At 33.3% G+C, this 27,920-nt stretch overlaps 2 protein-coding genes and 1 pseudogene across 5 annotated transcripts; all 3 read right to left on the bottom strand.

Annotated features, from left to right (window-relative positions):
* Positions 1-365: 365 nt before the first annotated feature.
* Positions 366-22,826, bottom strand: LOC110687280 (putative receptor-like protein kinase At4g00960). Of its 4 annotated transcripts, XM_021863913.1 has the most exons (8): positions 2,921-3,069; positions 2,672-2,813; positions 2,425-2,568; positions 2,211-2,329; positions 1,918-2,128; positions 1,416-1,653; positions 1,161-1,314; positions 366-1,072 (listed from the first exon to the last, which is right to left on the bottom strand). In XM_021863913.1, the coding sequence occupies exons 1-8, from the start codon at positions 2,948-2,950 to the stop codon at positions 743-745; spliced, it is 1,368 nt and encodes a 455-aa protein (XP_021719605.1). In that variant the 5' UTR covers positions 2,951-3,069; the 3' UTR covers positions 366-742. The 4 variants fall into 4 exon arrangements, with proteins under 4 accessions (XP_021719605.1, XP_021719604.1, XP_021719603.1 ...); XM_021863912.1 differs by having other exon boundaries at positions 367-1,072; positions 2,672-3,723; XM_021863911.1 differs by lacking the exons at positions 1,161-1,314; positions 1,416-1,653; positions 1,918-2,128; ... (2 more) ...; positions 2,672-2,813; positions 2,921-3,069 and adding exons at positions 20,332-20,485; positions 20,585-20,822; positions 21,059-21,269; ... (1 more) ...; positions 21,566-21,709; positions 21,813-22,826 and having other exon boundaries at positions 371-1,072.
* On the bottom strand, positions 8,326-11,288 carry LOC110687282 (putative receptor-like protein kinase At4g00960). The gene is made up of 7 exons (XM_021863915.1): positions 10,340-11,288; positions 10,089-10,229; positions 9,873-9,991; positions 9,579-9,789; positions 9,253-9,490; positions 9,008-9,158; positions 8,326-8,915 (listed from the first exon to the last, which is right to left on the bottom strand). The coding sequence occupies exons 1-7, from the start codon at positions 11,154-11,156 to the stop codon at positions 8,589-8,591; spliced, it is 2,004 nt and encodes a 667-aa protein (XP_021719607.1). The 5' UTR covers positions 11,157-11,288; the 3' UTR covers positions 8,326-8,588.
* Positions 22,827-23,193: 367 nt separating the features above from the next.
* Positions 23,194-26,963, bottom strand: LOC110687159 (annotated as a pseudogene).
* Between the last annotated feature and the right edge of the window lie 957 nt (positions 26,964-27,920).

Genomic DNA, 27,920 nt, shown 5'->3' with positions numbered 1-27,920 from the left:
TTGAAATAATTTTTGGATTTTTTTTTTATAATTTTCCTAATTAAGTTACAAAATGTAGTTTTTATTATCACTAAAATTGAAAAATAATTATAAAAAACGAAAAAAATGAAAAACAGATTTTAAAAATAAGAAGAAAAAAATATTTGTAATTAATTTTTGCATTAAAAATAATTAATAATTAGCCAATATGAAAAATTAGTATAATAGTAGTTACTTTAAGGATGACTACCATTGAATTTTCATTTTATATAATTTATTAGTGATAAATTTGAGCTCAAATCAAAGCTACTTCGCAAAGATAACAAAAGTCACTCCGTATTTCTTAACTATTTATACAAAAACCAAGAAAATAATATTCAAATCATTGTATTTTTAATTAAAACGCTAGGAAATCTATTTCTGATAAAATACATCGTGTTTTGTTATAAGGCTAAACTCACAATAAGAGGGAGCCCCGATTTCTCATAGTGTTCTCACACATTTTTGTAAATAAACCAACAACTTTATTCAACTTTATTCAATTGTGGAACCTAGAATAATAAAAAAACTTTTGATTTATTCATGAAAATGCCCTCATGAGAAACAAATTTCGTTTCTCACTATGAGAAACAGGGAATTCCTCACAATAATACATGAATCTATTTCACCTGTTTGTCTAAATTTAGTTGTCATGAGTAACATGGTTTATATATACTATTCACTTGACAATTAGGCATCCCTTCGATACCTTCAAGGGCCATCTTCACCTAGGGTGCAACTCTGTTATCGAAACATTATTGATTGAACCTCCCTCTGATCTTATACTCGACTTAGTCATTGTGCTCCACTCCTTGAGCATATCGGGTAGATTTTGGCTCTCGGTACAAAATGCAGGCTGCGCCGGTACTTGAAGTGTAACAGAATCACTACTCAACATAAGATCGACTGCAGACATCGTTGGCCTGTCTACAGGGTTGTCTTGGACACACAACAAACCGATGTGGATGCATCTCAATATCTCGGTACTAGAACCGGGTGGTATTACAGGATCTACCAGATTCCAAGCATTGCCGTCAGTCCAATTTCTCCAAGCCTATAAACCAATATAATGTTGCAATGCCATTTATGAATTTTTGTAACATTGTAAAAGAAAGTTGTCAAATTTTTATTAGGTAACTTACAAAGCTTAAGAGGTTTGTTTCATTCTCCTCATCGTTTAAAAATGAAGTAATCCTTTGTCCGCTTACTATCTCTAGGACGAGTACACCAAAGCTGTAGACGTCTAACTTTACTGATACTTGACATTGAAGAGCATACTCAGGTGAAATGTAACCTCTGCAAAAACAATATCATATATTTCTTGTACGAATTAAAGAAATCACAAGAACATAAGCCAATAATATTGTAGGTAGAGTTTGAAGATTTTGGATGCTTACTTGGTACCGACAATTTTGCTAGCCAGTGTTTGAGTTTGATCAATGTTAAATAGCCTTGCCATACCAAAGTCCGCAATCTTTGGAAAGAAATCCTCGTCTAGGAGAATATTTGCAGCTTTGAGGTCGCGATGTATGATTTTTAGTCTAGAATTTTCATGGAGGTACAAGATCCCTCTAGCTATGCCATTTATGATTTTGTACCGTGTTTCCCATTGCATAGACTGACGACTTAATGGATCTGCATTTGATTACATGTAACAAAATTTAGACAATCTTATTGATCAATGAAAATAATTCCCCTTGAGATACCAAATTCTGCATATCCCAAATCATCTAATATAACAATGCACCACAATTATTTAACGTACCATCATTCTGTCACAACTACTTGGATAATATTTCTACCGGGAATTGAACAGATTTATTACTACCTCCGTTGTGTTAGCATGACATTACTAGTACTTCATATGAATTTATATTGAAAGGAGAGTTCATCACTTACCAAATATAAACTTATCAAGGCTTCTATTAGCAACGAGCTCGTAGATGAGAATCATTTCTTTTCTATGTAAGCAAAATCCCAAAAGTCTCACCAAATTTCTATGTTGAAGCTTTGCTAATATCAGAATTTCATTTTTAAACTCTGCATCGCCCTGCCTCGAGTTTGTTACAAGTTTCTTCACTGCTATTTCTTGTCCATCAGGAAGTACACCCTGAAAACATGGTCAGGAAATTCAAAAAAGATGGCTTGTTTGAAGTCATATATACTAGCTAGTTGTTTGATTGAATTAGTACCTTATAAACAGAGCCAAATCCGCCTTCTCCGAGCTTATAATCCTCAGAAAAGTTCTGTGTTGCCTGTTTTATAGCTCCAAGACTAAATTGTAACGATCTTAGGGCCGCAATTTCATCTTCTGCACTTACCAATAACAAAGTTAGCTACAACTTTATATACAAGAAGCAAATTACATTAAAGAAATTAAAGCTGTAATTAAACCAAAAATCTTACTGCTAAATTTCACCATCCAAGAATTCCTTGATTTTCTTTTCTTTATTAAGATGCTGAAGATGATGCTTGTAGCAAGTAACATTGTTGACACGCCAAGTGCGATGGAAATGATACCGACTATATGAGTCTTACCACTTTTTCGGCCTACCAAAAAACATACAATAATTGATAAATCATGTAAGCAGAACATTTCTTTGAAAGATCAATGAAGAATTGGAGTATAAATAATTATGTGCTCCATATTTACCTGGAATAGGAGCATTTGAACTGATGTTGACTGACGACGTAGGCAGGGGTTCATTAGGCACATTCCCATAGAAGGAGTTGATATTATACCGAACAAAGCAATTCGGTAAATCCATCATAGCACCAGAAGCCGTATAATTCGACTGAACACAACACGAAGGTAAATAATCAATTAACCCTTGAATACACTGCATACACCTTCGCTTTGACAAATCTGGTGTACACTGCACAAGACCATACAAACTCTGACCTCCAGAAGTATTAGCCTTGTCTGCTGCATACTTCTTCTCTGAATTACCCGAACCTGCTCGATTCTTCAACGATTGCATCAGCAAAGACAGTGAATCACTGAAGCCACGAGTATTCGTAACAGGTGTTTTATCTACAAGTAACCACGGGTCTACCACATCTTGTAATTCCCCATAAATAGAACGGTTTGAGAAAAATACAGAGCAATACCCACTATACCCAAATCCTTCCTTTTGGTTAGGACAAACGGTATTAATGAGCAAAGAAGCCGAGTTTTTAATACAATTGCGGCACGTATTAACAGGGACATCACCCCTGCATAGGGCTAATGAACTCACTTTGTCCTGTTCGTGTCCTGCTGTCATATTGTAAAACCCGTAGGTGATTCGAGTGTCTGTCGATAGAGAGTTTAAGACTGCTTGAAGGTTGGATTGGTACGTGCTGTTTGGTGTGTACGTTGTGTCGCTGCACCACTGCGAGCGGAATGCGCTTTGGGCTGATACAAACTTGGGTATGGTATAAGAAACTATGAGACTGAGTACTAACAAGTAAACAATAGAAGACTCCATATTAGCATTAATTTTGTTTGTTAAGAGATGCAAAAAGATTGAAGAAAGAAAAAAAAGTACAAACTAAAGTAAGAAAAGGAAGAAAGCAAGGTGAATATACTTCGGGAGAATCAATTTTGGTTAACGAACTAGTCAATGAGATGGAGAATTGAAGTTGGTTTCATATTTAAAGTTTTCAACCCATGTTGTTTCTTCAAAACTAATGACGCGTAATTAATTACTCCATCCGTTCCGTATTTTTTTCCGTCAGTTTATTTTTGTTTGATACACTTTGACTATTCTTCTCTCAAAAAACATTCTAAGTTTAACAAAAAAATATGGAACGGAGGGGTTGTTCTCAACAAATGAGCTGAGTTTACTATTTCAAGGTTAGTGGATAGAACTTTCCCAAGGCAGCTTACTTGCTAGACAACTTGTTATTTCAGAGGCAATTTGTCAGTTATGCAATGCTGCAGAAGAGTCGATTATCCATGCTCTATTCGAGTGTACCCATGCTAAGGATATTTGGTGCCATTATAACATGAAAGCTATAATTGATGAAGCCCCTGGGAGTAGCTTTGCCGAGAGATGGTCGTGGCTCCATAGGAAGCTGGGGAAGGACGATTTTCTGCATATGGCATCTCTGGCTTGGGCCGTGTGGAGGGTGCGTAATCTCATGATTTTTGAGGATAGTACTCCAAACCCGGTGTTATTGGCCTCAAACTTCTGCAAAATGGTGGATGAATATAATGTGTATGCGAATAGGGTGTTCAGGAACATACCAAACAGGAGCAACAGCATTACGAGTTGGAAGCCTCCTCAACATGGGTTTGTAAAAATTAACGCAGGTTGTGAAGGTACTGATAGATATTATAGTTATGATAATATTTGTCGCATATTAAGATAATTATAGTGTATATTTTGTATCCTTGATCAATGGTACACACTCCAGATTGAGGAGTTTTTCCGAAATCTAATATGGTATCACAACTTAAGTTTTAGATCCAATTTTTTTGGTTTTTTTGTTTTTAATTTGGGATTTTAGCTTAGCTTCCGCATTCTTCTTTAGTTAATTAGTTAACCAAATTCTGTACAACTTGTTCCTTCCACCTAGCTTTTCTGTTAAATTATTTTGGCTTCTAGTAAGCATTTGACTTTGGCAATCAGTGCTTATAATCGTATTTTCTTACCAAAGCAGCCATGACTAAGGGCAGTGATCACCCACCACCGCCACCTCCACCTCCTCCATCGACGGAGTTGCATCCGGCTCTCTCTGTCAATAACATCAAGAACGCAATTTCTTGGATTCTTGATCGGGAAAAGGTACAATATTCTAATTGGGTGGAATTGTTTGAAGTTCGTTGCCACGCTTTTAACATTCTTGATCATATCGATCCAAACACCCCAAGATCGTCTGATATTTCTAAATTGAATCCCTATGGCTGCGTCTTGACTCCATTGTTAAACAATGGATATGTGGCACTATTTCAGTTGATCTCTTGGAAACCGTCTTATGTCGTGCATGGAGACTCTGCTCAAAAAATTTGGAATAAGTTGAAAGACCTATTCCAAGAAAACAAGAACGCGAGAGTTGTTTACCTTGAAAACCAATTCAATTTCCTTTATATTTGTCTGATTTTTCGGACGTTTCTTCCTACTGTAGCTAAAGAACTTGAAGGATCAATTGGCTGCGGTGGACCAGCCGATGTCGGAGCAGAAACTTGTTATGGCCTCGTATCAGGGCTTGTTTACACTGATTTTGATATGGTGGCTACAATCATCCAACAAACTGAACCCCTTCCATTTTTTGAGACCGCAAGGTCACGACTGCTCCTTGAGGAGTCAAGACGTGCGAATGACCAAGGCAACCAAGCTACCTCCTTCGTGGCGCAAAGCTCGAGTGCCCTTGCAAACTCCGCAGCACAGCAGTCGAACCAGCCATAACAACATCAACACTCCGATGGCGGCGCCGGACCTGGTGGTGGTGGTCGCGAGACCGGCCGTGGTCGGGAAAGGGGAGGTGCAAGTAAAGACCGTGGTCGGGGTAAGGGGCGTGAGAACAACCAACAGCAGTAACAAATCTCTAATGCTCCTAATCCCCAACAAAATTGGGTTTCATCTCAATCCCAACAATGGGCCAGGAGCCTCAACAATGAGCCTCAGCACCATGTCCATATCCTCAGCAAGCAAGACCAATTGGACAGCCACTGCACCAAGGCCCAATCTAGGGGTCCAATATTATCCTCAACAGGCTTATGCAATGCAATACCCAATTTATCAAGCTGCTCCTCCATTCTTCGGGCCACCTATGACACCAACCGAATTGGGTAATTGATTGTAAAGTACTTTTAATTTATACGGTATATTATCTTAGGTACATATAATTAATTTTAAGGAAAGCAAATATTAACCCTCTATATATGTGATTACTCCGTCTAATTACAAAGTCCACTAAATTTTGTTGTAGACATGATTTTGTAATTAGACGGAGTAATCACATATATAGTTTGATTTATGTTCTAAGTTATAATATGACTTTAAAATATACATAATTATAAATTCTTTTTGTTTTATTCGTGCATTGCGCGGGAGCTAATCTAGTAACTATAACTAAAATAGAAACTGCTGACTTAATCATGTTCCAAATCTGTGCACGTGATGCTTTTTCATGAAAAATTTTCCCGCCTAAATGCATTGATGATATTATCTTATCAAATTTTTTTTAAGAAAATATTTAAAGCTAAGCTACTCCATTTAAATTGCTTTGAAAATTGTGAAAATTAGATTATGAATAATGACTACCACGGTTTACAAAATAAAATTCAAACACGGTATGGATGCTTCTACAAACTATAGTATAATTGTACAAATTTGCTAATGATAGGAAACTAAATTTTTTTTTACTGTCTTATTAATTAATGAGCTCTTTCTGTCATTTTGTTATCAAGTTACGGAAAAAGCATTTTTCTTTCTCTCATCTCTTTCTATTTTACAAATTATTTAGTATTTCAACTCTGCTTTCTAGTACATGTTACGGAGTATTTGTTAATATTATGTGCTACATGTTGATATATTCCTAATGGTCTTTCTTCTCTTTTCATGATGATAGTGGAAATAATGTGTATAGTGTATCGTATGTATGCCCTGAGTTGATATGCTTAACTCATGATTTTTGTCAAATGACTCAAAGTGAATTAAACACACATGGTCATCAACGTGGTGCTCAACATTAGCAATGATTTTAGACGAATTTTCTCTTAATGATTTGTGATTTTTTTTTTTTTTTTTGAGTAGTTGTTTGCATTGATCCTCAATATATGCTAAGGATGATATATTCATCATCATTCATTTTGATAAAATCGTGTATTATCGCATGGGACTAACCTAGTATAGTAATATGGAGTAACTATAACTATTAATTGGATTCATCAGATGTAATATCCAAATAAATTGATACAATGCATTATATAAATGGAGTACCAAAAAGTAAGAAGACCACATAAAATTAAGCCTAGAATTGGTAAATTAAAGGATAGATCCCAAAGACCCCTTTAACGTAAGCTAAGGAAACCACGAAAACGAACTTATATTTTTACATTTGTAACTATTACATCGTAAGACTCGTACTTGTGAATCCAATTAGAGCCTGACACATTATAATACTAACTATGAACACTATTAATTTGGAATTGAAGTAAATAACTTGACTAAAGGCTTGCAAAGACGCCACCTGAAAAAAAAAATTATAATTTTTGATTGGTTTGCTCATTTGTATTGTTGTATTGGTTCAAAGCATGTTTGTATGAACTTTTTTCCCCAAAAGTTACAAATAACAATTCAACACAATAATTGTTTGCTCGACCTCTCTCTAAAAAACACCAATAGGTTCCTCATTCGCATAAGGTATGTCACGCCAACAAATGTGTACTGTGCTCGATCTTTCTCTAAGAAAAACACCGATAGGTTTTCATTCTCGGAGATCACCACCCACAAATGTCCGCTTGATCTTTCCCTAAAATAACACCAATAGGTTCGTTGTTACTTATAGAAAGGTCGCCCTACAAAGGTCTGCTAGCAATTTAACAATATAAATTGTTAGGGTTGGTGAGTGCATAGCGGAAGCGAAGATGTGTTTGATTGAGAAATATAAACTAAATTGATAATTGGCAAGATAATTAATATAAATGAACACACAATTTTATACAACAACGAGCACTTTTATTCCACTATTTGAAAGTAGGAGAGTACAAGAACCCTTGAGGGTGATTATTGCAAGAGAACTCTCACTATAAGAAACTCACAAAGGAGTATTATGATAGTAGTGGAATATTACAAGGAGGGAGGATATTTTGTAAAAAGGCTTGTATTTGGTATGGCTTCTTGTGTTTTTGTGTTGTGTTGTTGTTGTTGTTATGTTATGAATGCCCTTGACCCATATTTATAGGTAAGGATGGAGGCTTCTAGATTCCTATGGGAATTTCTCCATAATTATGGCTCTTAATCTAGAGGCTTCTACTTCTAATATTCTCTAGAATATTCTAGGAGATATTAAGGTTGTAGATAACTCTAGAAAAATCAAGTGTAATCTTCTCTTGATTTTTCAGGAAGCTTCTAGATTATACTCCATTAATATAATGGGCTTATATAAATTGGGCCATACCCAACATAAATGTCTACATGATGATGTAATTTAACAATTTCCTTCCTTTCTTACCTCCCATATATAGGTATCACTATGGGAGGGTCTCCACAAAACATCAAACAGTGTAACAACAGTTATTACAAAAGTAGAGCTTAAACTATTTTAATTTCATACAGTATATACATATTCACCATAAGTTGGCTAATATATGCAATAAAAAGAAATAATGTAATATGTATTATCTTATAAAGCTGCAGACACAGTTTATAACGAGTAAATCTCTGTTACTCACTGTGAGAAACGTTTTTGTTTCTCACAGTGGCAGTTTCGTAAATAAAATATACCACCGTGACTAAAGTGGCAGTTGGCTAATACATGCAATAAAATGAAATAATGTAATATGTATTGTATATCTTGTAAAGCTGCAGACACAGTTTATAACTTCGCAGTATATAACCTTGAGTGGACCTACATCTCTATTATCGAGGGTAGAGCTCTGTCACAGAAACGTCATTAACTGACAATGATCTGCTATTTGATTGATCTGAGGAATTGTCTTGTGAAGGTTCACTTAGTAGCATGGGACGATTTTGTATGAAAAATGCTGGTTGCAAAGGCACTTCCAGGGTCATAGTGTAGCTACTTAGCATAAGAGATACTGAAGACATGGTTGGTCTATCGGCCATGTTATTCTGGACACACAGTAAACCGATGTGTATGCATCTCAGTATCTCAGCACTAAAAGCAGGGGATAGTGCAGGGTCAACAAGATTCCACGCTTTGCCTTCTTGCCAGTTTTTCCATGCCTAAGACATCGTAATTTCAATGTTAAGAAAGCTTGGTTTGTGTTAATTAATATTTATATAAGTTGAGTGTAAGAATAGATGATCACACTTACATAAGCAAGCAGATTTTTCTCATTTTCTCCAATTTGGAAAGAGCTATTCTTTTGGCCGCTAACAATCTCCAAAATAAGTACACCAAAGCTGAAGACATCCGACTTCAATGACACCTGACCTTGGATCAAATACTCGGGTGGCATGTAACCACTGTAACAAACCAATGTCATGTTTCAAAGTTAAGGTTTCAAACAATTAATAGTAATCTCAACATTGAATAAAGCTGCTATGCTATGATACTTACTGGGTACCAACTACTTTGCTTATCACTGCTTGAGATTGGTCAGTCTTAAACAACTTTGCTAGGCCAAAATCTGCAATCTTAGGAATAAATTCAGCGTCTAGCAGAACATTAGCAGCTTTCAAGTCACGGTGTATAACCCGCTGTTGTGATTCTTCATGAAGGTATAAGAGTCCTCTAGCAACCCCATTAATGATTTTAAGGCGCGTTTCCCAGTGCATAGATGCACGATGCTCCGGGTCTGTATTTATGTACAAACCTTAGATGATTTTGCCAAACTACTTTATGAAAAGAAAAAGATAGGACAACCATAAGCAGTAAATACTAACCAAAAAGGAAGCCATCAAGGCTTTTATTGATGACGAACTCATAGATAAGAAGCATTTCATCTTCTTCCAAGCAGAATCCGAGAAGTCTCACTAGATTCCTGTGATGCAGCTTGGCTAGGGTCAGAATTTCATTTTTGAACTGCTCTTCCCCTAGAACTGCATCCCGTTCGAACCTTTTAACTGCTATTTCTTGTCCATCAGTCAGCTTCCCCTGATTATAAAAATAACAAAGATTTATTCTTATTAGTTCTTGCATTTGATGGTATAAATCCTAGACAATTTTTGAACAATTACCTTGTAAACAGTGGCAGATCCACCTTTTCCGAGCATATTATCGACAGCAAAGTTCTCTGTTGCAACCTTTATTACCCCAGTACTGAATTGTAAGGTTTGAAGAGTGTCCATTTCTTCCTCTATGCAAATCATATGAACAATAATACAAGATTAGCTTTCTAGTTTACTTTTAAAATTGGACTGCTACTAGTCTAATAGATAAGAATCCTTGCTTACTGTGAAAATTTCCAGAAAACTTTCTCTGCTTCTTCCTTCGTACAAAGATAGAGATGGAAGCTATGATAAGGATGAGTACTAATGATCCAACAATCGGAACAATGATAGCAATGATTTTATGTGACTTGCTACTACTTGCACCTAAAAAAAAAAAACAAAACACAAATCCATGATACGAGTTGGACTAACTAAAATACTGAAAGAAAGCTAAGTTAACCAGAGAACCAAAAATTCTATGCATATTTTTTTACCATGTGCAGAAGAAGTAGCATTTCTGGTGGAGCCGGGTGGAGTAGCGACATAAGTTACATTCTTATAGAAAGGATAAAGTTCATAACGAAGATTGCAACTAGGCGAAATCACTCTTCCTCCTGTAGCCATAAAGAAAGGACTGGTGGTGATAAAATACTTTGTGAAGACACTCAAAGTGATATTTTGCACACACTTAACACAGTCGAGCCTAGTCAAGTCAGGACTACACTGAACAAGTCCATACAAGGATTGCTTGGCCGTAATTTTCGTGTTTCCGGTAGCAAATTTGAGAATAGAATTACCTAATGAAGCTTTGTTTTGCAAAGAGGTCATTAATGTAGTAAGTGAACTATTTAACTTGTGAATATTATCAGTAACATTGCCATCAAACCGAACAGCCCAAAATGGCCTATCTGTTAAAACATGAAACAGACTGATGTTTGTGTAATATATTACACAGTTCTCAGAATACCCGAGTGCCTTCATACTGTTGGGACAGACTGAAAGCAGAGTAGTAGCAGAAGAACGGACACAATCACGACAATCATCAACTGAGACATCGGCCCTGCAGAGGGACATGGCTTCGACTTTGTTGGGTTGTTGGCCGGCGGTGAAGTTATAGTAGCCGTAAGTGATTTGGGTGTCTGAAGACATAGAATTGAGGGCTGTTTTAAGGTTTGTTAGATAAGCATTGGGAGTGGAGTGATTGTCTCCACACTCTTTATCGAGAAACTCAAATAATTGAGCAGAAGTTTTGGGAATTACATAAAGTAGTTGAACCACAAATACTAAGAAGAATAACTTGGTTAATTCCATGTTTGCTGTGAATGTGATTCAGATGGTAGCTAACAGAGGTCTATAAATAAATATTAAATGATGAAAAGGGTAAATCGGGTCATAAAAATATATTGTATGACAAAAAGGATAAGTCGGGTCACAGGTTGTTATCATACGAGTCATAGCGAAGTTGCCTTATATTCTGTTGAAATTTATAATCAACTTGGATTGTTTTAAGAAACTACGAAGTATTTTATCTTTCGGGAATCTGGACATGAAGCATTGGCGGACCTGGCCTTGTGCATGGTGAGTCAAATGACTCATCAGGGCCCAAAAAAAAAATTCTAAGTTTTTTTTTTTAAAAAAAAAAAATTGTTTTCTTTGGTTGATTTTGTTGTTGTTTGTTTGGTAAACTTTGAACCTTTTGTTAATGTTGTTGGATTTTTGATGAAATTTGAACCTTTTTTACCATGTGAATTGTAGTAAGTGTTTATTTAGGGTGTTTATTGATGTTAATTATATCTATCAAATTGTCAATACACCATTGGCTTTGGTAGATTTATATGGGGTTTCGCATATGTGCTGATTTGATTGGCGATTCAGACGATTGCTTATGATATAGTCGACCCACCCTAATGATATAGTCAATTATGTCTGTCAAATTGTCAATACATCCTAATGCTTGTACAGATTTTAATCTTGTCAATTATTAGAAAGCTAAGCTTGTCATGTTGTCAATTTTTTTTTTTTACATATTTGGTTATCGATTGTGACTCAGCAGTCAGAAATTCCTGGATCCGCCGCGCACACGAAGGATTCTCTTTTGGACATACTGACACTATGGATGAGTGCGTCGTCTATGATCTATGAATTCAATCTTATTCCATAACACATAGATATGTAAGGTACTGTTCATTTCACCTTAAAAAATAATATTAAGTAAAAATAATTTCAATTCAATAAAAATAAGTTTAGTCCAGTAAAAATTATTTCAGTTCAGCAAAAATAAGTCCAGTTTAGTAAAATTCAGTAACTTTATAGAATAAATATAACATAAAATCAGTAAAAAATAATTTTAGTTGAGCAAAAATAATTGTTGTTTAGTAAAAATAATTTCAGTTTAGCAAAAATAATTTCAATTCAGCAAAAATAAGGTGAAGTGAACGACGGCTAATGGATTAACTATTCCACGTTAAAGGAATAAGAAAATTAACATATTTGACTATTTAATATAATTGTTAAGTCATTGAATAATTACATTTCCATTACCATGCTTCATTTCCACCATAAGATAAAAGATAAGCTCTATTTTATATTTTTTGGGTGCAAAACTGCAAAATGTGGTAAACGGTCTTCCTAAAGTACTACCAGGCATAACACGTTACAACTTACAACAGACGATTAGTTGAAGTTGAAAGTGGAAAATTATACTCGTAGTAATTTGGAAAAAACTTCAATAATGAAAAAGTGGACTAGACTTTCAAAGAAATTGATATTTCGTGTATGGACATATGATTTCAATTTTTAAAGCTGAAATTTCTCAGAAACAATAAAGAAATGTAAATCACTTTCATCTAATTATTTTAACGCAATATATTTTAGTTGTAATTTGAACTCATGTAATGTGATTCACTATTATGTAAACTTATATTTCCAAATATAGGATGTGTCTATTCTCCTATATTTTAGTATATAAAGCCACAAACACAACTAAGAGGAAAGAGATAATAATAATTTTAAAAAAAGTATAAAGAATTTTAATTCAAAAAGTATGTTTTTTTTTTTAAAAAAAAAAAAAAAAAGCCGATTTAAAATAGTGTTATACAAACAGAAAGAGTACTTGTCCAAAAAAAAAAAAAAATATAGTAAAACATACCATCCCTCCTTATTTAATTACTTGCTCCACTTTCCTTTTTAGTGGGCCTTCCAACTATCGGATTGTAATATTTACATTTTTTTTTTCTCCTAGCTATTATACTTTATTCTTTTACCAACCACGCGTACTTTATATTTTAATTTTATTATTTTATACTATTATTTCTCCTAATAAAATTCTGCAGATGACTTGAAGAAACGGAGCAAGTAATAAAATACGGAGGACGTATGCCCAAAGTGGATAAAAGATAAGCTCTATTTTATATTTTTTGGGTGCAAAACTACAAAATGTGGTAAACGGTCTTCCTAAAGTACTACCAGGCATAACACGTTACAACTTACAACAGACGATTAGTTGAAGTTTGAAAGTGGAAAATTATACTCGTAGTAATTTGGATAAAACTCCAATAATGAAAAAGTGGACTAGACTTTCAAAAAAATTGATATTTCGTGTATGGACATATGATTTCAATTTTTAAAGCTGAAATTTCTCAGAAACAATAAAAAAATGTAAATCACTTTTATCTAATTATTTTAACGTAACATATTTTAATTGTAATTTGAACTCATGTAATGTAATTCATTATTATGTAAACTTATATTTTCAAAATATAGGATGTGTCTATTCTCCTATATTTTAGTATATAAAGCCACAAACACAACTAAGAGGAAAGAGATAATAATAATTTTAAAAAAAGTATAAAGAATTTTAATTCAAAAAGTATGTTTTTTTTTTTAAAAAAAAAAAAAAAAGCCGATTTAAAATAGTGTTATACAAACAGAAAGAGTACTTGTCCAAAAAAAAAAAAAAAAATATAGTAAAACATACCATCCCTCCTTATTTAATTACTTGCTCCACTTTCCTTTTTAGTGGGCCTTCCAACTATCGGATTGTAATATTTACATTTTTTTTTCTCCTAGCTATTATACTTTATTCTTTTACCAACCACGCGTACTTTATATTTTAATTTTATTATTTTATACTATTATTTCTCCTAATAAAATTCTGCAGATGACTTGGAGAAACGGAGCAAGTAATAAAATATGGAGGACGTATGCCCAAAGTGGATAAAAGATAAGCTCTATTTTATATTTTTTGGGTGCAAAACTACAAAATGTGGTAAACGGTCTTCCTAAAGTACTACCAGGCATAACACGTTACAACTTACAACAGACGATTAGTTGAAGTTTGAAAGTGGAAAATTATACTCGTAGTAATTTGGATAAAACTCCAATAATGAAAAAGTGGACTAGACTTTCAAAAAAATTGATATTTCGTGTATGGACATATGATTTCAATTTTTAAAGCTGAAATTTCTCAGAAACAATAAAAAAATGTAAATCACTTTTATCTAATTATTTTAACGTAACATATTTTAATTGTAATTTGAACTCATGTAATGTAATTCATTATTATGTAAACTTATATTTTCAAAATATAGGATGTGTCTATTCTCCTATATTTTAGTATATAAAGCCACAAACACAACTAAGAGGAAAGAGATAATAATAATTTTAAAAAAAGTATACAGAATTTTAATTCAAAAAGTATGTTTTTTTAAAAAAAAAAAAAAAAAAAGCCGATTTAAAATAGTGTTATACAAACAGAAAGAGTACTTGTCCAAAAAAAAAAAAAAAAAAAAAGAAATAGTAAAACATACCATCCCTCCTTATTTAATTACTTACTCCACTTTCCTTTTTAGTGGGCCCTCCAACTATCGTACTTTAATATTTTCATATTTTTTTTCTCCTAGCTATTATACTTTATTCTTTTACCAACCACACTTACTTTATATTTTAATTTTATTATTTTATACTATTATTTCTCCTAATAAAATTCTGCAAATGATCTGGAGAAACGGAGCAAGTAATAAAATACGGAGGACGTATGCCCAAAGTGGATAAAATAGTAGGAGCTATGTAAAGATGTAACCATTATTGTAAGTATTTAAATCATTCCATATGAAGACTATAATTACTTTTAAAAAATACACTATATATAATTTTACAATTTACATGATCTAATCTTGTTTCAAAATAATAATAATAATAATAATAATAACAATAATAATAATAATAATAATAAGATAAAATAAATAGAATTGAAATTACATGATCTAATCTAGTTTATTTATTTATTTATATTTTGGGTGAAATCTAAAAAATAACTTCTAATAAGTTGGCCGTCCAAAATAGTCAAATTGTGGAACAACTTAGGAAAAAGTACTAAAGTAGTGCCCCTCTTCAAACGGAAAGAATTGACGAGTGCACAATCAACAGTTGACAGTATCATTGACGTAAGAAGGTGGGCACAAAATGTTTAAGAGGAGTAGAGAAGGCTTAATTGTATTTAATGGTGTCATCTTCGAATTATTACGAATTATTACAGTAATATTAATTTATTATTAGTCAATATGGATGAGCTAAGTTTGATATTTTGGTCTTTAGGCTTAACTGAAATTCAATCCTTGGATGATTGAAATGATTAGACTGAAAATCAACGGAGTAATAAAGTAAGATCCCAAAAGCATAAGAATGAAAGCCTCCTTTTTTTAATTGATGTGGTTTAGAATATAAAAATAAAAAATTCGTAATATATTTCATGTTTGTTCACATCTTAATCTCAAAAAATCTATGGAGTAGATATATGCGCAAATCAATGTTATGATGATCGTTAAACAGAGGGAATATGGTTGATTAATAAGTCAATAACCTTGCAAGTAGGGGAACAGCATGTCCCTATAAGTCTGTATGTAACATGGTAGATTGATGAGTGTTGTACAGTTGTGACAATAAATAGTACTGTCAAAAATCGAATCGAAACGGGGAAACCGAACCGATTTAAACCGATCCGAATGAGAACCGAACTGATAAAAAACCGTTTTTATGAAACCGAAAACCGACCCGTACCGCATTTTAGTAAACCCGAAACCGAACCGATCCGAGTAACGTTAAACCATTTAAGAACCGAACCAAATCTAAACCGAACTGAAAGGAAACCGAACCGAAAATGAACCGAACCGTTTCTAACCCGAAACCGTTTGAACTAGCATAAAAACCGTTTACACCGAACCGTTTATAAACCGAACCGTTTATGAACCGAACAGTTTATAAACCGAACCGTTTGAAAATCGAACTGATTATAAACCGAACCGCTTATAAACCGAACTGTTTATGAACCGAATCGCTTATAAATCGAACCGTTTACAAACCACTTACTACTAGCAGTGGTTATTGGGCGGGTCGATGCAGGTCATTAGCGATCGGTTGCGAGTCAAGATGAATATTTAGTGGGTCAAGGTAGAGTCAAGGTCGGGTCAGGGTCGAGATAATAGTGAAACGGGCCATTAACTTCTACTTTCTGCTATCAGTTTATGCAAATATATAATGATAAACGAATCTTAATTATCAGTCTTGTTGACTAATTAAGTATCAAATACCAAATTGCAAATTTCGATGTCACAACAACTCATCAAATCATGATTATGACTCTATTAACTAAATGATCAAATAAGAAGCAGATAATAATTTGATAGTAAAACAATAATACATTAATGCACTAAACTTTTATAATCTACTTCGTAATAAACTAGTAAGATCAGTGTGGCTAAACTTGAAACATAACATGATATGTATTTATAAAATTAATGAGAATTTGCATATAATATAATGCATCAATATGAAGTGATGAAGTCTCGGCTTGATATAAAACTTGTTAACTAGCAAAAAGTTAGAAAGTAGTATAAAATTTCAAACCAAAACTGTTTGATTGGCTGAATTCAAATGCCTCGATAAAAAATCGATTTTTTGAAATCAGAAACAGACCCGAACCGTAATTTAGTAAACCAGAAATAAAACCGATCCAAATAGTGTTAAATCGTAGAAGAATCGAACCCTTTAACAAATCGAACCAGTTATAAACCGAACTAAAATTAAACCGAACCAAAAAAGAACCGAACCGTTTCTAACCCGAAACTGTTTGAACCGGGATAAAAACCGTTTACACCGAACCGTTAACAAACCGCAACCCGTCTGCACCGAACCGTTAACTACCCGAACTGTTTACAACCCGGACCGTTTACAACCCGAACCGAATTTAAACCGGGATAAAAATCGTTTACACCGAACCGTTAACAAACCGCAACCCGTCTGCACCGAACCGTTTACAACCCAAACCGAATTTAAACCGTTCAAGAATAGACCGAAACCGAATTGAACCGTAAATTATTAAACCTAACTGAAACCGACCCATAAGACATTTAAACCGATTTTAAACTGACCCGATTTCAAACCGAACCGATTTCAAATCGAACCGAAACCGAACTGTCAAACCGTTTTAACAGTGCTAACAATAAAGCTTTTGTTCCACAAGAGTCTATGTAGGGCAGTCTTATTAGTTATCTAGTAGGCTAGTACAATGTTTATCTTCTTTTCTTGGATATTCATTGTCAAATTGTCATGTTCTTGTCCTTCTAGACACTATGGAAAAAAAAATTATGTCAAGCTATAATACAAGGAACAAATAGGTAATAAACTAATTATAAGAAGCCAAAAATGACTAAAACAAAAATGTATCACGAGTCAAGCTAAAGGAACAAAATTACCTTGATCAATTGATCTAGTAGTACCCTAAATTCTAGGACGTAGTACACAATTACTAATATTATTATTATCTGAAATAATACAAAGTATTATTCTTGCAATAATTTTTTAAAATGAACAATTGGCTCAGCACAGATGATTCTATGGTAGTCATCTTTAAAATGACTACCATTACACTAATTTTATTACTTTTTAATGTCAAAATTATTTACAAAACATTTATCTAAAAATTTATTTATTAATTTTGAAATAATTTTTGAATTTCTTTTATAATTTTCCTAATTAATTTACAAAATTTAGTTTTTATTATCACTAAAATTAAAAAATAATTCATAAATTAATCATAAAAATATGAAAAATATGAAAAATAGATTTTAAAAATAAGAAAAAAGATTTTAAAAATAAGAAAAAAAATAAATTTGTAATTAATTTTTGCATAGAAAATAATTAAAAAATACACTATTTATAATTTTATAATTTACATGATCTAATCTTGTTTCAATAATAATAATAATAATAAGATATGGTTTCATTCCCTTCTCCTTTTCTTCGCTTGGGGAATTAGAGAAGGAGACTGTTGTGTTGCTGAAACGGGTTCAGAGGTTCTTGACTACGCAAGACATTAGGGCTCGTGCTGCAGCTCATATCTTCACTAGGGTAGGCTTTGCTATAGCTAGAGGAGTGGGGGCCCAGATTGTATCTCGGCTTCTCACTAATTTATTGTAGGTTGTATGACTTTCTCTGTTTTTGAGATATAATAATAATAATAATAATAATAATAATAATAATAATAATAAGATAAAAAAAAAATGAAATTACATGATCTAATCTAGTTTATTTATTTATTTATATTTTTGGGTGAAATCTAAAAATAACTTCTAATAAGTTGGTCGTCCAAAATAGTCAAATTGTGGAACAACTTAGGGAAAAGTAAAAGTACTAAAGTAGTGACCCTCTTCAATGGGAAACGGAAAGAATTGGCGAGTGCACAATCAACAGTTGACAGTATCATTGACGTAAGAAGGTGGGCACAAAATGTCTAAGAGGAGTAGAGTAGGCTTAATTGTATTTAATGGTGTCATCTTCGAATTATTACTAATTATTACTGTAATATTAATTTATTATTAGTCAATATGGATGAGCTAAGTTTGATATTTTGGTCTTTAGGCTTAACTGAAATTCAATCCTTGGACGATTGAAATGATTAGACTGAAAATCAACGGAGTAATAAAGTAAGATCCCAAAAGCATAAGAATGAAAGCCTCCTTTTTTTAATTGATGTGGTTTAGAATATAAAAATAAAAAATTCGTAATATATTTCATGTTTGTTCACATCTTAATCTCAAAAAATCTATAGAGTACATATATGCGCAAATCAATGTTATGATGATCGTTAAATAGGGGGAATATGGTTAATCAATAAGTCAATAACCTCGCAAGTAGGGAAACAGCATGTCCCTATAAGTCTGTACGTAACATGATAGATTGATGAGTGTTGTACTGTTATGATAGATTGATCTAGTAGTACCCTAAACTCTAGGACGTAGTACACAATTACTAATATTACTATCTGAAATAATACAAAGTATTATTCTTGCAATAAATTTTTAAAAAGAACAAATTGGCTCAGCACAGATGATTCTATGGTAGTCATCTTTAAAATGACTACCATTACACTAATTTTTTTTATTATTTTTTAATGTCAAAATTATTTATAAATCATTTATCTAAAATTTTATTTATTAAGTTTGAAATACTTTTTGAATTTTTTTTTTATAATTTTCCTAATTAATTTACAAAATTTAGTTTTTATTATCACTAAAATTAAAAAATAATTCATAAATTAATTATAAAAATATGAAAGAATGAAAATAGATTTTAAAAATAAGAAAAAAAAAACATTTGTAATTAATTTTTGCATAGAAAATAATTAAAAATTAGCCAATATAAAAATTAGTATAATAGATGACTACCATAGAATTTTCATTTTGTATAATTTATTAGTGATAAATTTGAGCTCAAATCAAAGCTACTTCGCAAAGATAACAAAAAGTCACTCCGTATTTCTTAACTATTTATACAAAAGAACCAAGAAAATAATATTCAAATCAGTGTATTTTTAATTAAAACGCTAGGAAATCTATTTCTGATAAAATACATCGTGTTTTGTTATAAGGCTAAACTCACAATAATACATCAATCTATTTCACCTGTTTGTCTAAATTTAGTTGTCACAAGTAACATGGTTTATATATACTATTCACTTGACAATTAGGCATCCCTTCGATACCTTCAAGGGCCATCTTAAGCTCCATCACCTAGGGTGCAACTCTGTTATCGAAACATTATTGATTGAACCTCCCTCTGATCTTATACTCGACTTAGTCGTTGTGCTCCACTCCAAGAGCATATCGGGTAGATTTTGGCTCTCGGTACAAAATGCAGGCTGCGCCGGCACTTGAAGTGTAACAGAATCACTACTCAACATCAGATCGACTGCAGATATCGTTGGCCTGTCTACAGGGTTTTCTTGGACACACAACAAACCGATGTGGATGCATCTCAATATCTCGGTACTAGAACCTGGTGGTATTACAGGATCTACCAGATTCCAAGCATTGCCTTCAGTCCAATTTCTCCAAGCCTATAAACCAGTGTTGCAATGCCATTTATGAATTTTTGTAACATTGTAAAAGAAAGTTGTCAAAATATGTCAAATTTTTATTAGGTAACTTACGAAGCTTAAGAGGTTTTCTTGATTCTCTTCATCGTTAGAAAATGAAGTAATCCTTTGTCCGCTTACTATCTCTAGGACGAGTACACCAAAGCTGTAGACGTCTGACTTTACTGATACTTGACGTTGAAGAGCATACTCAGGTGAAATGTAACCTCTGCAAAAACAATATAATATATTTCTTGTACAAATTAAAGAAATCATAAAAACATAAGCCAATAATTTTGTAGGTAGAGTGAAGATTTTGGATGCTTACAAGGTACCGACAATTTTGCTAGCCAGTGTTTCAGTTTGATCAAAGTTAAATAGCATTGCCTTACCAAAATCCGCGATCTTTGGATAGAAATCCTCGTCTAGGAGAATATTTGCTGCTTTGAGGTCGCGATGTATGATTTTTAGTCTAGAATTTTCATGGAGGTACAAGATCCCTCTAGCTATGCCATTTATGATTTTGTACCGTGTTTCCCATTGCATAGACTGACGACTTAATGGATCTGCATTTGATTACTTGTAACAAAATTTTAGACAATCTTATTGATCAATGAAAATAATTCCCCTTGAGGTACCAAATTCTGCAAATCTCAAATCATCTAATATAACAATGCACCATAATTATTTGTATAATCTTTCTACCGGGAATTGAACAGATTTATTAGTACCTTTGTTGTATTAGCATGACATTACTAGTACTTCATATGAATTTATATTAAAAGGAGAGTTCATCACTCACCAAATATAAACTTATCAAGGCTTCTATTAGCAACGAGCTCGTAGATGAGAATCATTTCTTTTCCATGTAAGCAAAATCCCAAAAGTCTCACCAAATTTCTATGTTGGAGCTTTGCTAATATCAGAATTTCATTTTTAAACTCTGCATGGCTCTGCCCCGAGTTTGTTACAAGTTTCTTCACTGCTATCTCTTGTCCATCACGAAGTACACCCTGAAAACATGGTTAGGAAATTCAAAAAAGATGGCTTGTTTGAAGTCATATGTACTAGCTAGTTGTTTGATTGAATTAGTACCTTATAAACAGAGCCAAATCCGCCTTCTCCGAGCTTATAGTCCTCAGAAAAGTTCTGTGTTGCCTGCTTTATAGCTCCAAGACTAAATTGTAACGATCTTAGGGCCGCAATTTCATCTTCTGCACTTACCAATAACAAAGTTAGCTACAACTTTATATACAAGAAGCAAATTACATTAAAGAAATTAAAGCTGTAATTAAACCAAAAATCTTACTGCTAAATTTCACCATCCAAGAATTCCTTGATTTTCTTTTCTTTATTAAGATGCTGAAGATGATGCTTGTAGCAAGTAACATTGTTGATACGCCAAGTGCGATGGAAATGATACTGACTATATGAGTCTTACCACTTTTTCGGCCTACCAAAAAACATACAATAATTGATAAATCATGTAAGCAGAACATTTCTTTGAAAGATCAATGAAGAATTGGAGTATAAATAATTATGTGCTCCATATTTACCTGGAATAGGAGCATTTGAACTGATGTTGACTGACGACGTAGGCAGGGGTTCATTAGGCACATTCCCATAGAAGGAGTTGATATTATACCGAACAAAGCAATTCGGTAAATCCATCATAGCACCAGAAGCCGTATAATTCGACTGAACACAACACGAAGGTAAATAATCAATTAACCCTTGAATACACTGCATACACCTTCGCTTTGACAAATCTGGTGTACACTGCACAAGACCATACAAACTCTGACCTCCAGAAGTATTAGCCTTGTCTGCTGCATACTTCTTCTCTGAATTACCCGAACCTGCTCGATTCTTCAACGATTGCATCAGCAAAGACAGTGAATCACTGAAGCCACGAGTATTCGTAACAGGTGTTTTATCTACAAGTAACCACGGGTCTACCACATCTTGTACTTCCCCATAAATAGAACGGTTTGAGAAAAATACAGAGCAATACCCACTATACCCAAATCCTTCCTTTTGGTTAGGACAAACGGTATTAATCAGCAAAGAAGCCGAGTTTTTAATACAATTGCGGCACGTACTAACAGGGACATAACCCCTGCATAGGGCTAATGAACTCACTTTGTCCGGTTCGTGTCCTGCTGTCATATTGTAAAACCCGTAGGTGATTCGAGTGTCTGTCGATAGAGAGTTTAAGACTGCTTGAAGGTTGGATTGGTACGTGCTGTTTGGTGTGTACGTGGTGTCGCTGCACCACTGCGAGCGGAATGCGCTTTGGGCTGATACAAACTTGGGTATGGTATAAGAAACTATGAGACTGAGCACTAAGAAGTAAACATTAGAAGACTCCATATTAGCATTAATTTTGTTTTTTAAGAGATGCAAAAAGATTGAAGAAAGAAAAAAAAGTACAAACTAAAGTAAGAAAAGGAAGAAAGCAAGGTGAATATTTTTCGTGAGAATCAATTTTGGTTGACGAACAATCAATGAGATGGGGAGAAGTTGGTATCAACTTTCAAGTTTTCAACTCATGTTGTTTCTTCAAAACTAATGATGCGTAATTAATTACTCCATCCGTATCGTATTTTTTTGAGTCAGTTTATTTTTGTTTGATACACTTTGACTATTCTTCTCTCGAAAAGCATTCAATTTCTAATTAAGTGACTTAATAAAAAAGTTAAAATTGGGTCTGAATTATATTCTACTGACTTGGCGACAAAAAAGTTTTTTTATGGGGTCAAAGGTCACAGACAAAATAGGCTCAAAATTAAAGCCCATTGGTTAAAATGCTTAAATGGTAGCTACATTATTTTTATTTTTTTTTACCAGTTTTGCTCCTTTGAATTGAAATTGTAATGGTCAAAACATACATTAGAATTCCATCTATGCATATGACCATATTAATCAAGCAGTACTATCGAGGGTAGACTTGTGTGATGGAACCCTCATTAACTGAACAAGCAGGCAATCGACTACTCGATTGGTTTGAAATATTCTCCGGTGAAGGTATACTTGATGGTGTGTGGCATCGTGAGAAAAACGCAGGTTGTGAAGGTATACTTGATGGTGTGGCATCGTGAGAAAAACGCAGGTTGTGAAGGTATACTTGATGGTGTGGCATCGTGAGAAAAACGCAGGTTGTGAAGGTATACTTGATGGTGTGTGGCCTCGTGAGAAAAACGCAGGTTGTGAAGGTCGTTTAGAGTCAAGGTGCTGCTACTTGGCATAAGACCTACTGAAGACGTAGTAGGTCTATTGACCATGTTATGTTGCACACACAACAAACCAATGTGTACGCATCTCAATACCTCTGTACTAAATGCAGGGGATAATATAGGATCAACAACATTCCATCCATTTCCCTGTAGCCAATTTTTCCATGCCTGTGACATCGAAATAACATCGTTAGGCTATTTAATTTATTTTGTTAGTTATCGATTTTTACAATTTGTAATCATACTTACAAAGATAAGCATATTTTCAGGATTGTCTCCGGATTGGAATGAGCTAATCCTTTGACAGCTTACAATCTCTAGGACGAGTACTCCAAAGCTAAAGACATCGGCCTTCATAGAAACTTGACCATGAAGGACGTACTCAGGTGCCATGTATCCACTAACACAATCATATTCAATTCAATCTCTCAAAGTTAAAGATCAAATTGATGATGAATTTATATTGAGTACTCTTTAACTATATTTAAATAGTTACGTACTAGGTTCCAACAATTTTGCTTGCTAATGCTTGAGTTTGATCAATGCTAAACAGCCTTGCCGTACCAAAATCAGCAATCTTTGGATTAAATTCTGCATCGAGCAAAACGTTGCCTGCTTTAAGGTCACTAGGAATAATCCGTAGTCTAGAATCTTCATGAAGGTACAATAATCCTCTAGCAATGCTTTCAATGATTTTGTAACGTGTTTCCCACGGTATAGATGCGCCATGCATAGGATCTGCATTGATAAAAAAAAAAACTATTAATTAAGCAATCAGTATACTTTGACATTTTGATGTAAAAAGATTCCTCATATACTTACCAAATAAGAGATTATCAAGGCTCTTGTTTGTTACAAACGCGTAAATAAGAGCGGAACTTGTTCCCACCCTATCGACTATGAAATTTCCTTCACCTCACAGATTACAACTCTCACAATCCCCAAGATCATAATTACAACAAGTAATACAAGACCTAATGCACTTAATATGAGAAGTATGGAACTCTCTTCTCGTTATTACTCACTGGGATATTATGCTCAAGAACTTGTACATTGTTGAGATAGATTGCATGAGTATTTATAGAGAAAGCTTAGTCATTAACCTTCCACTATAATCACGTATACATGTCAACTCCCCACTAGCATATTGTGAAGTAATCATGACAGATGGTGATCATGATGGAGGTTTCCTAGCCTTGCTCACTGATCCACTATCTCAACAACTTGCTAGATATTAACTTTGAGAAAACCGTATAAAGAGAACAATAAATCGTTTGTTGACTTCTTCAAAATAATATTTATTAAGAAGATAATTTGTTAAAGGATATTTATATAAAATACTTTATTTAAATACTAAGATAAAGAACATAATTAAAGTAAAAGTATAATAATACAATTCTATTTATTTAATTATTAAAACAGTAGAAAAGATATTTTTGTTTGAAAAGATAATAAATTAATTTTATTAATTTATTTATAAAACAATAATATCCGATTTTATTAAAAAGTAGACTAATATAAAATATCCTTTTTACAAACTTATTGAAAATAGTTTTATCATAATTCTAAGAAACAATTTTTATATTCCAGTTTAACGTTATTTATTTTAATCTTAATAACGTGCCTCACTGAGTTCCATAACAACTTATATTGTAAGTGCTTACAATTAATCTAGAATGAGAAATTGCACGAGGTGTTTTCATGAATGCTGCTCCACATTCTTTAATTTGTGTTCCTACTCCGGAACGAACTTTGTTGCTTAAACCTTTCATTCACCAAAGACTTAAAACACTCATTAGTCAAGTTTGTCAGTTTGTCCATCAAAACCAAAAGGGTCAACAATTCCTGTGATGAAGCTTGGCTAAAATCAAATTTTCGTTATTGAATTGTACATCCCCCTGAACTGACTTCCTCGCTAACCTCTTCACGGCTACTTCACGTGTATCTGGTAGCTTACCCTTAAGTAGAGAAGATGATTAGTTAAAATTTGGAGTAAACAAATTCTTTGTTCTGTTTTTGGATCACATGTTACCTTGTACACGGTTCCAAAACCTCCTTTTCATCTGAAAAATTGTCTGTTGCAACCTTGATGGTCCCAAGACTATATTGTAAGGACTGCAGGGTTTCAATTTCTTCTTCTACGTACATCACAAAAATACAACGTATAAGAAAAATATGCTACATACTCTGTAACACGGTAGTACAGTACAAAATAAGTCATGTGACTTATGTTTTACTTACTTTTAAGGCTTGCTGTAGCTTTTTTCTGCGCCTTTCTCCTTAGTAAGATGTAAATTGACGCCATGGTTATGATTAGTGCTAGTGATCCAGCAATTGGAATGACAATAACAACGGAGTTATGAGACTTCGTGCTCTTTTCTACAAACATCAAAAAATAATTTAATGTGGAAAACTCATGTTGGATATCTAATATCACATAAATATGTAACAGAAATATAAAAATTCGTGTTAGAACAGTAATATATATTGTAACTATTATGATATAATCAGTAGAAATATATGATAAGAGTATAAAACATAATTTTGGATTTCAACCATCAGCTTTAGCTTTTGGTTGAATTGGTCCTTTAACGTGGTATCAGAAAAATTGACTTATAAGCTTGCTGTTACCTTGTTCATCAATAGCGCTTCTGTTTGATACTTGTGGGGGTGGTAATGACGTTGAAGATGGACTACCAACATCGATTACATGGCCATAAGAAGATTGCATTCCATAACGAAGATTACAGCTAGGAGTTATCACCCGCGCTGCTACAGCCATAAGTGTAGGCGTGATAAAATATATGGGAAAGTAGCTAAAGAGGTGTTGGACACACATAACACAATCAAGCCTAGATAAATCAGGACTACACTAAACATGTCCATACAAAGTTTGATTAGTACTTGAAAGATTAGTCTGTCCTGCGGCTGATTTTAGCTCAGAGTTTCCTAATGAAGCCTGATTTTGCAAGATACTCATTAAGGAAGTTAGACTATGGTTAACACCCGTGATATTCGATACATTATCCGTACCATTCCAAAGAGCCCACCAAGGCCTAACTCTTACAGTATGAAAAGTGGTGTCGTTTGAGACAACTAGACAAGTATCATGCAGTGATCAGTGAACCCCAATGCCTGTGTTTTGTTAGGACATGATAATGGGAGATGTGTAACCGAGCTTTGAAGGCAAAGCCGACAAGTAATCATAGGGACATCAGCCCTGCAAAGGACCATGGCTTCGATTTTGGTGGGTTGCTGGCCCGCGGTGAAATTGTAGTAGCCCTTGGTGATTCGAGTGCTGGAGGACATAGTGTTAAAGACTGTTTCGAGGTTGGATTCGAAAGTGCTGTTTCGAGTGTAAGTGATGTTTCCACATCTGGTGTGGAGGAACTAAAACTGAGCAGAAGTTTTGGAAATTAAAGAAATAAGAAGGATAAGTAAAACTAACAAGATTGAATCTTGTAACGCCATTAAAATTCTTTTGAGTTAGGCTAACAATAATGTTAATAGACTTTATAATATGCAAGAACCAAGTGCTGAGGACTATCAAATTGCCAAAACTTCAAATGTATAAATACTCTACTTATGGAGATATAATAAGATTTTTTCAATAATTAAAAAAAAATATATATATTAGCTACTTGATCACATTGACATTTATCAAAAAACGTGACATTGATCAAGTTGAATTATTACTTGAATGATCACATTGATTTCCCATTACTAGCCATAAGGTGATATTAGGACTTCCATCTCAATATCTAAATACTTGTATGAAGCTAGTTCTTTGTTTGAAAATCCCTGCTATACATACATCCGAATTAAATTATTATAATTATATATTTAGTTGAGGCTGTTATATACTTAACCGTTTCAATTTGATAGTCTCATTTTGACTTTTTTATAGCCAAACTTTGACCAAAAACTCGCGTTAATATTTATAAAAAATATAATCAGATAAGTCATTGTTAGATTCATCTCGATATGTATATTTGAATATCAAATTTTTGTTATTTTTATTTATAGATAATAACATATTTTAATGGCCAAAAGTGCATCTTAATTAAAGATCATACAAAAAAAATGGGACTATCAAATTAAAAGGGAGAGAGTATATAAAATCAACAAGTAGAAAAAACTTAGTGATGAGATATAGAATACTTGATATATGCAATATGAGAGTATGAAAATGTTCTTTTTTTTTTAAGTATAATCAACAAGTAGCATATATTTTGGAGATTGAATAACTGAATAATATGTATTTGTGTGTATTATTATCAACTAGATTAGTATCCGCGCGTTGCACGGTGGTGATAAGTAATTAATCCATATTTTTTTATATCTTTTGTTGTTGATAACTTTTCAAGTTTTTTTTTTTTTTTTTTTTTTTTTTTTTTTTTTTTTTAATTTTTTGTATAAAGATGTTTT

The sequence above is a fragment of the Chenopodium quinoa genome, unplaced genomic scaffold (assembly GCF_001683475.1).
Source record: "Chenopodium quinoa cultivar QQ74 unplaced genomic scaffold, ASM168347v1, whole genome shotgun sequence".
NCBI lineage: Eukaryota > Viridiplantae > Streptophyta > Magnoliopsida > Caryophyllales > Amaranthaceae > Chenopodium > Chenopodium quinoa.
Note: the sequence above shows the minus strand (reverse complement) of the source record. Positions and strands in the feature narration are given on the sequence as shown.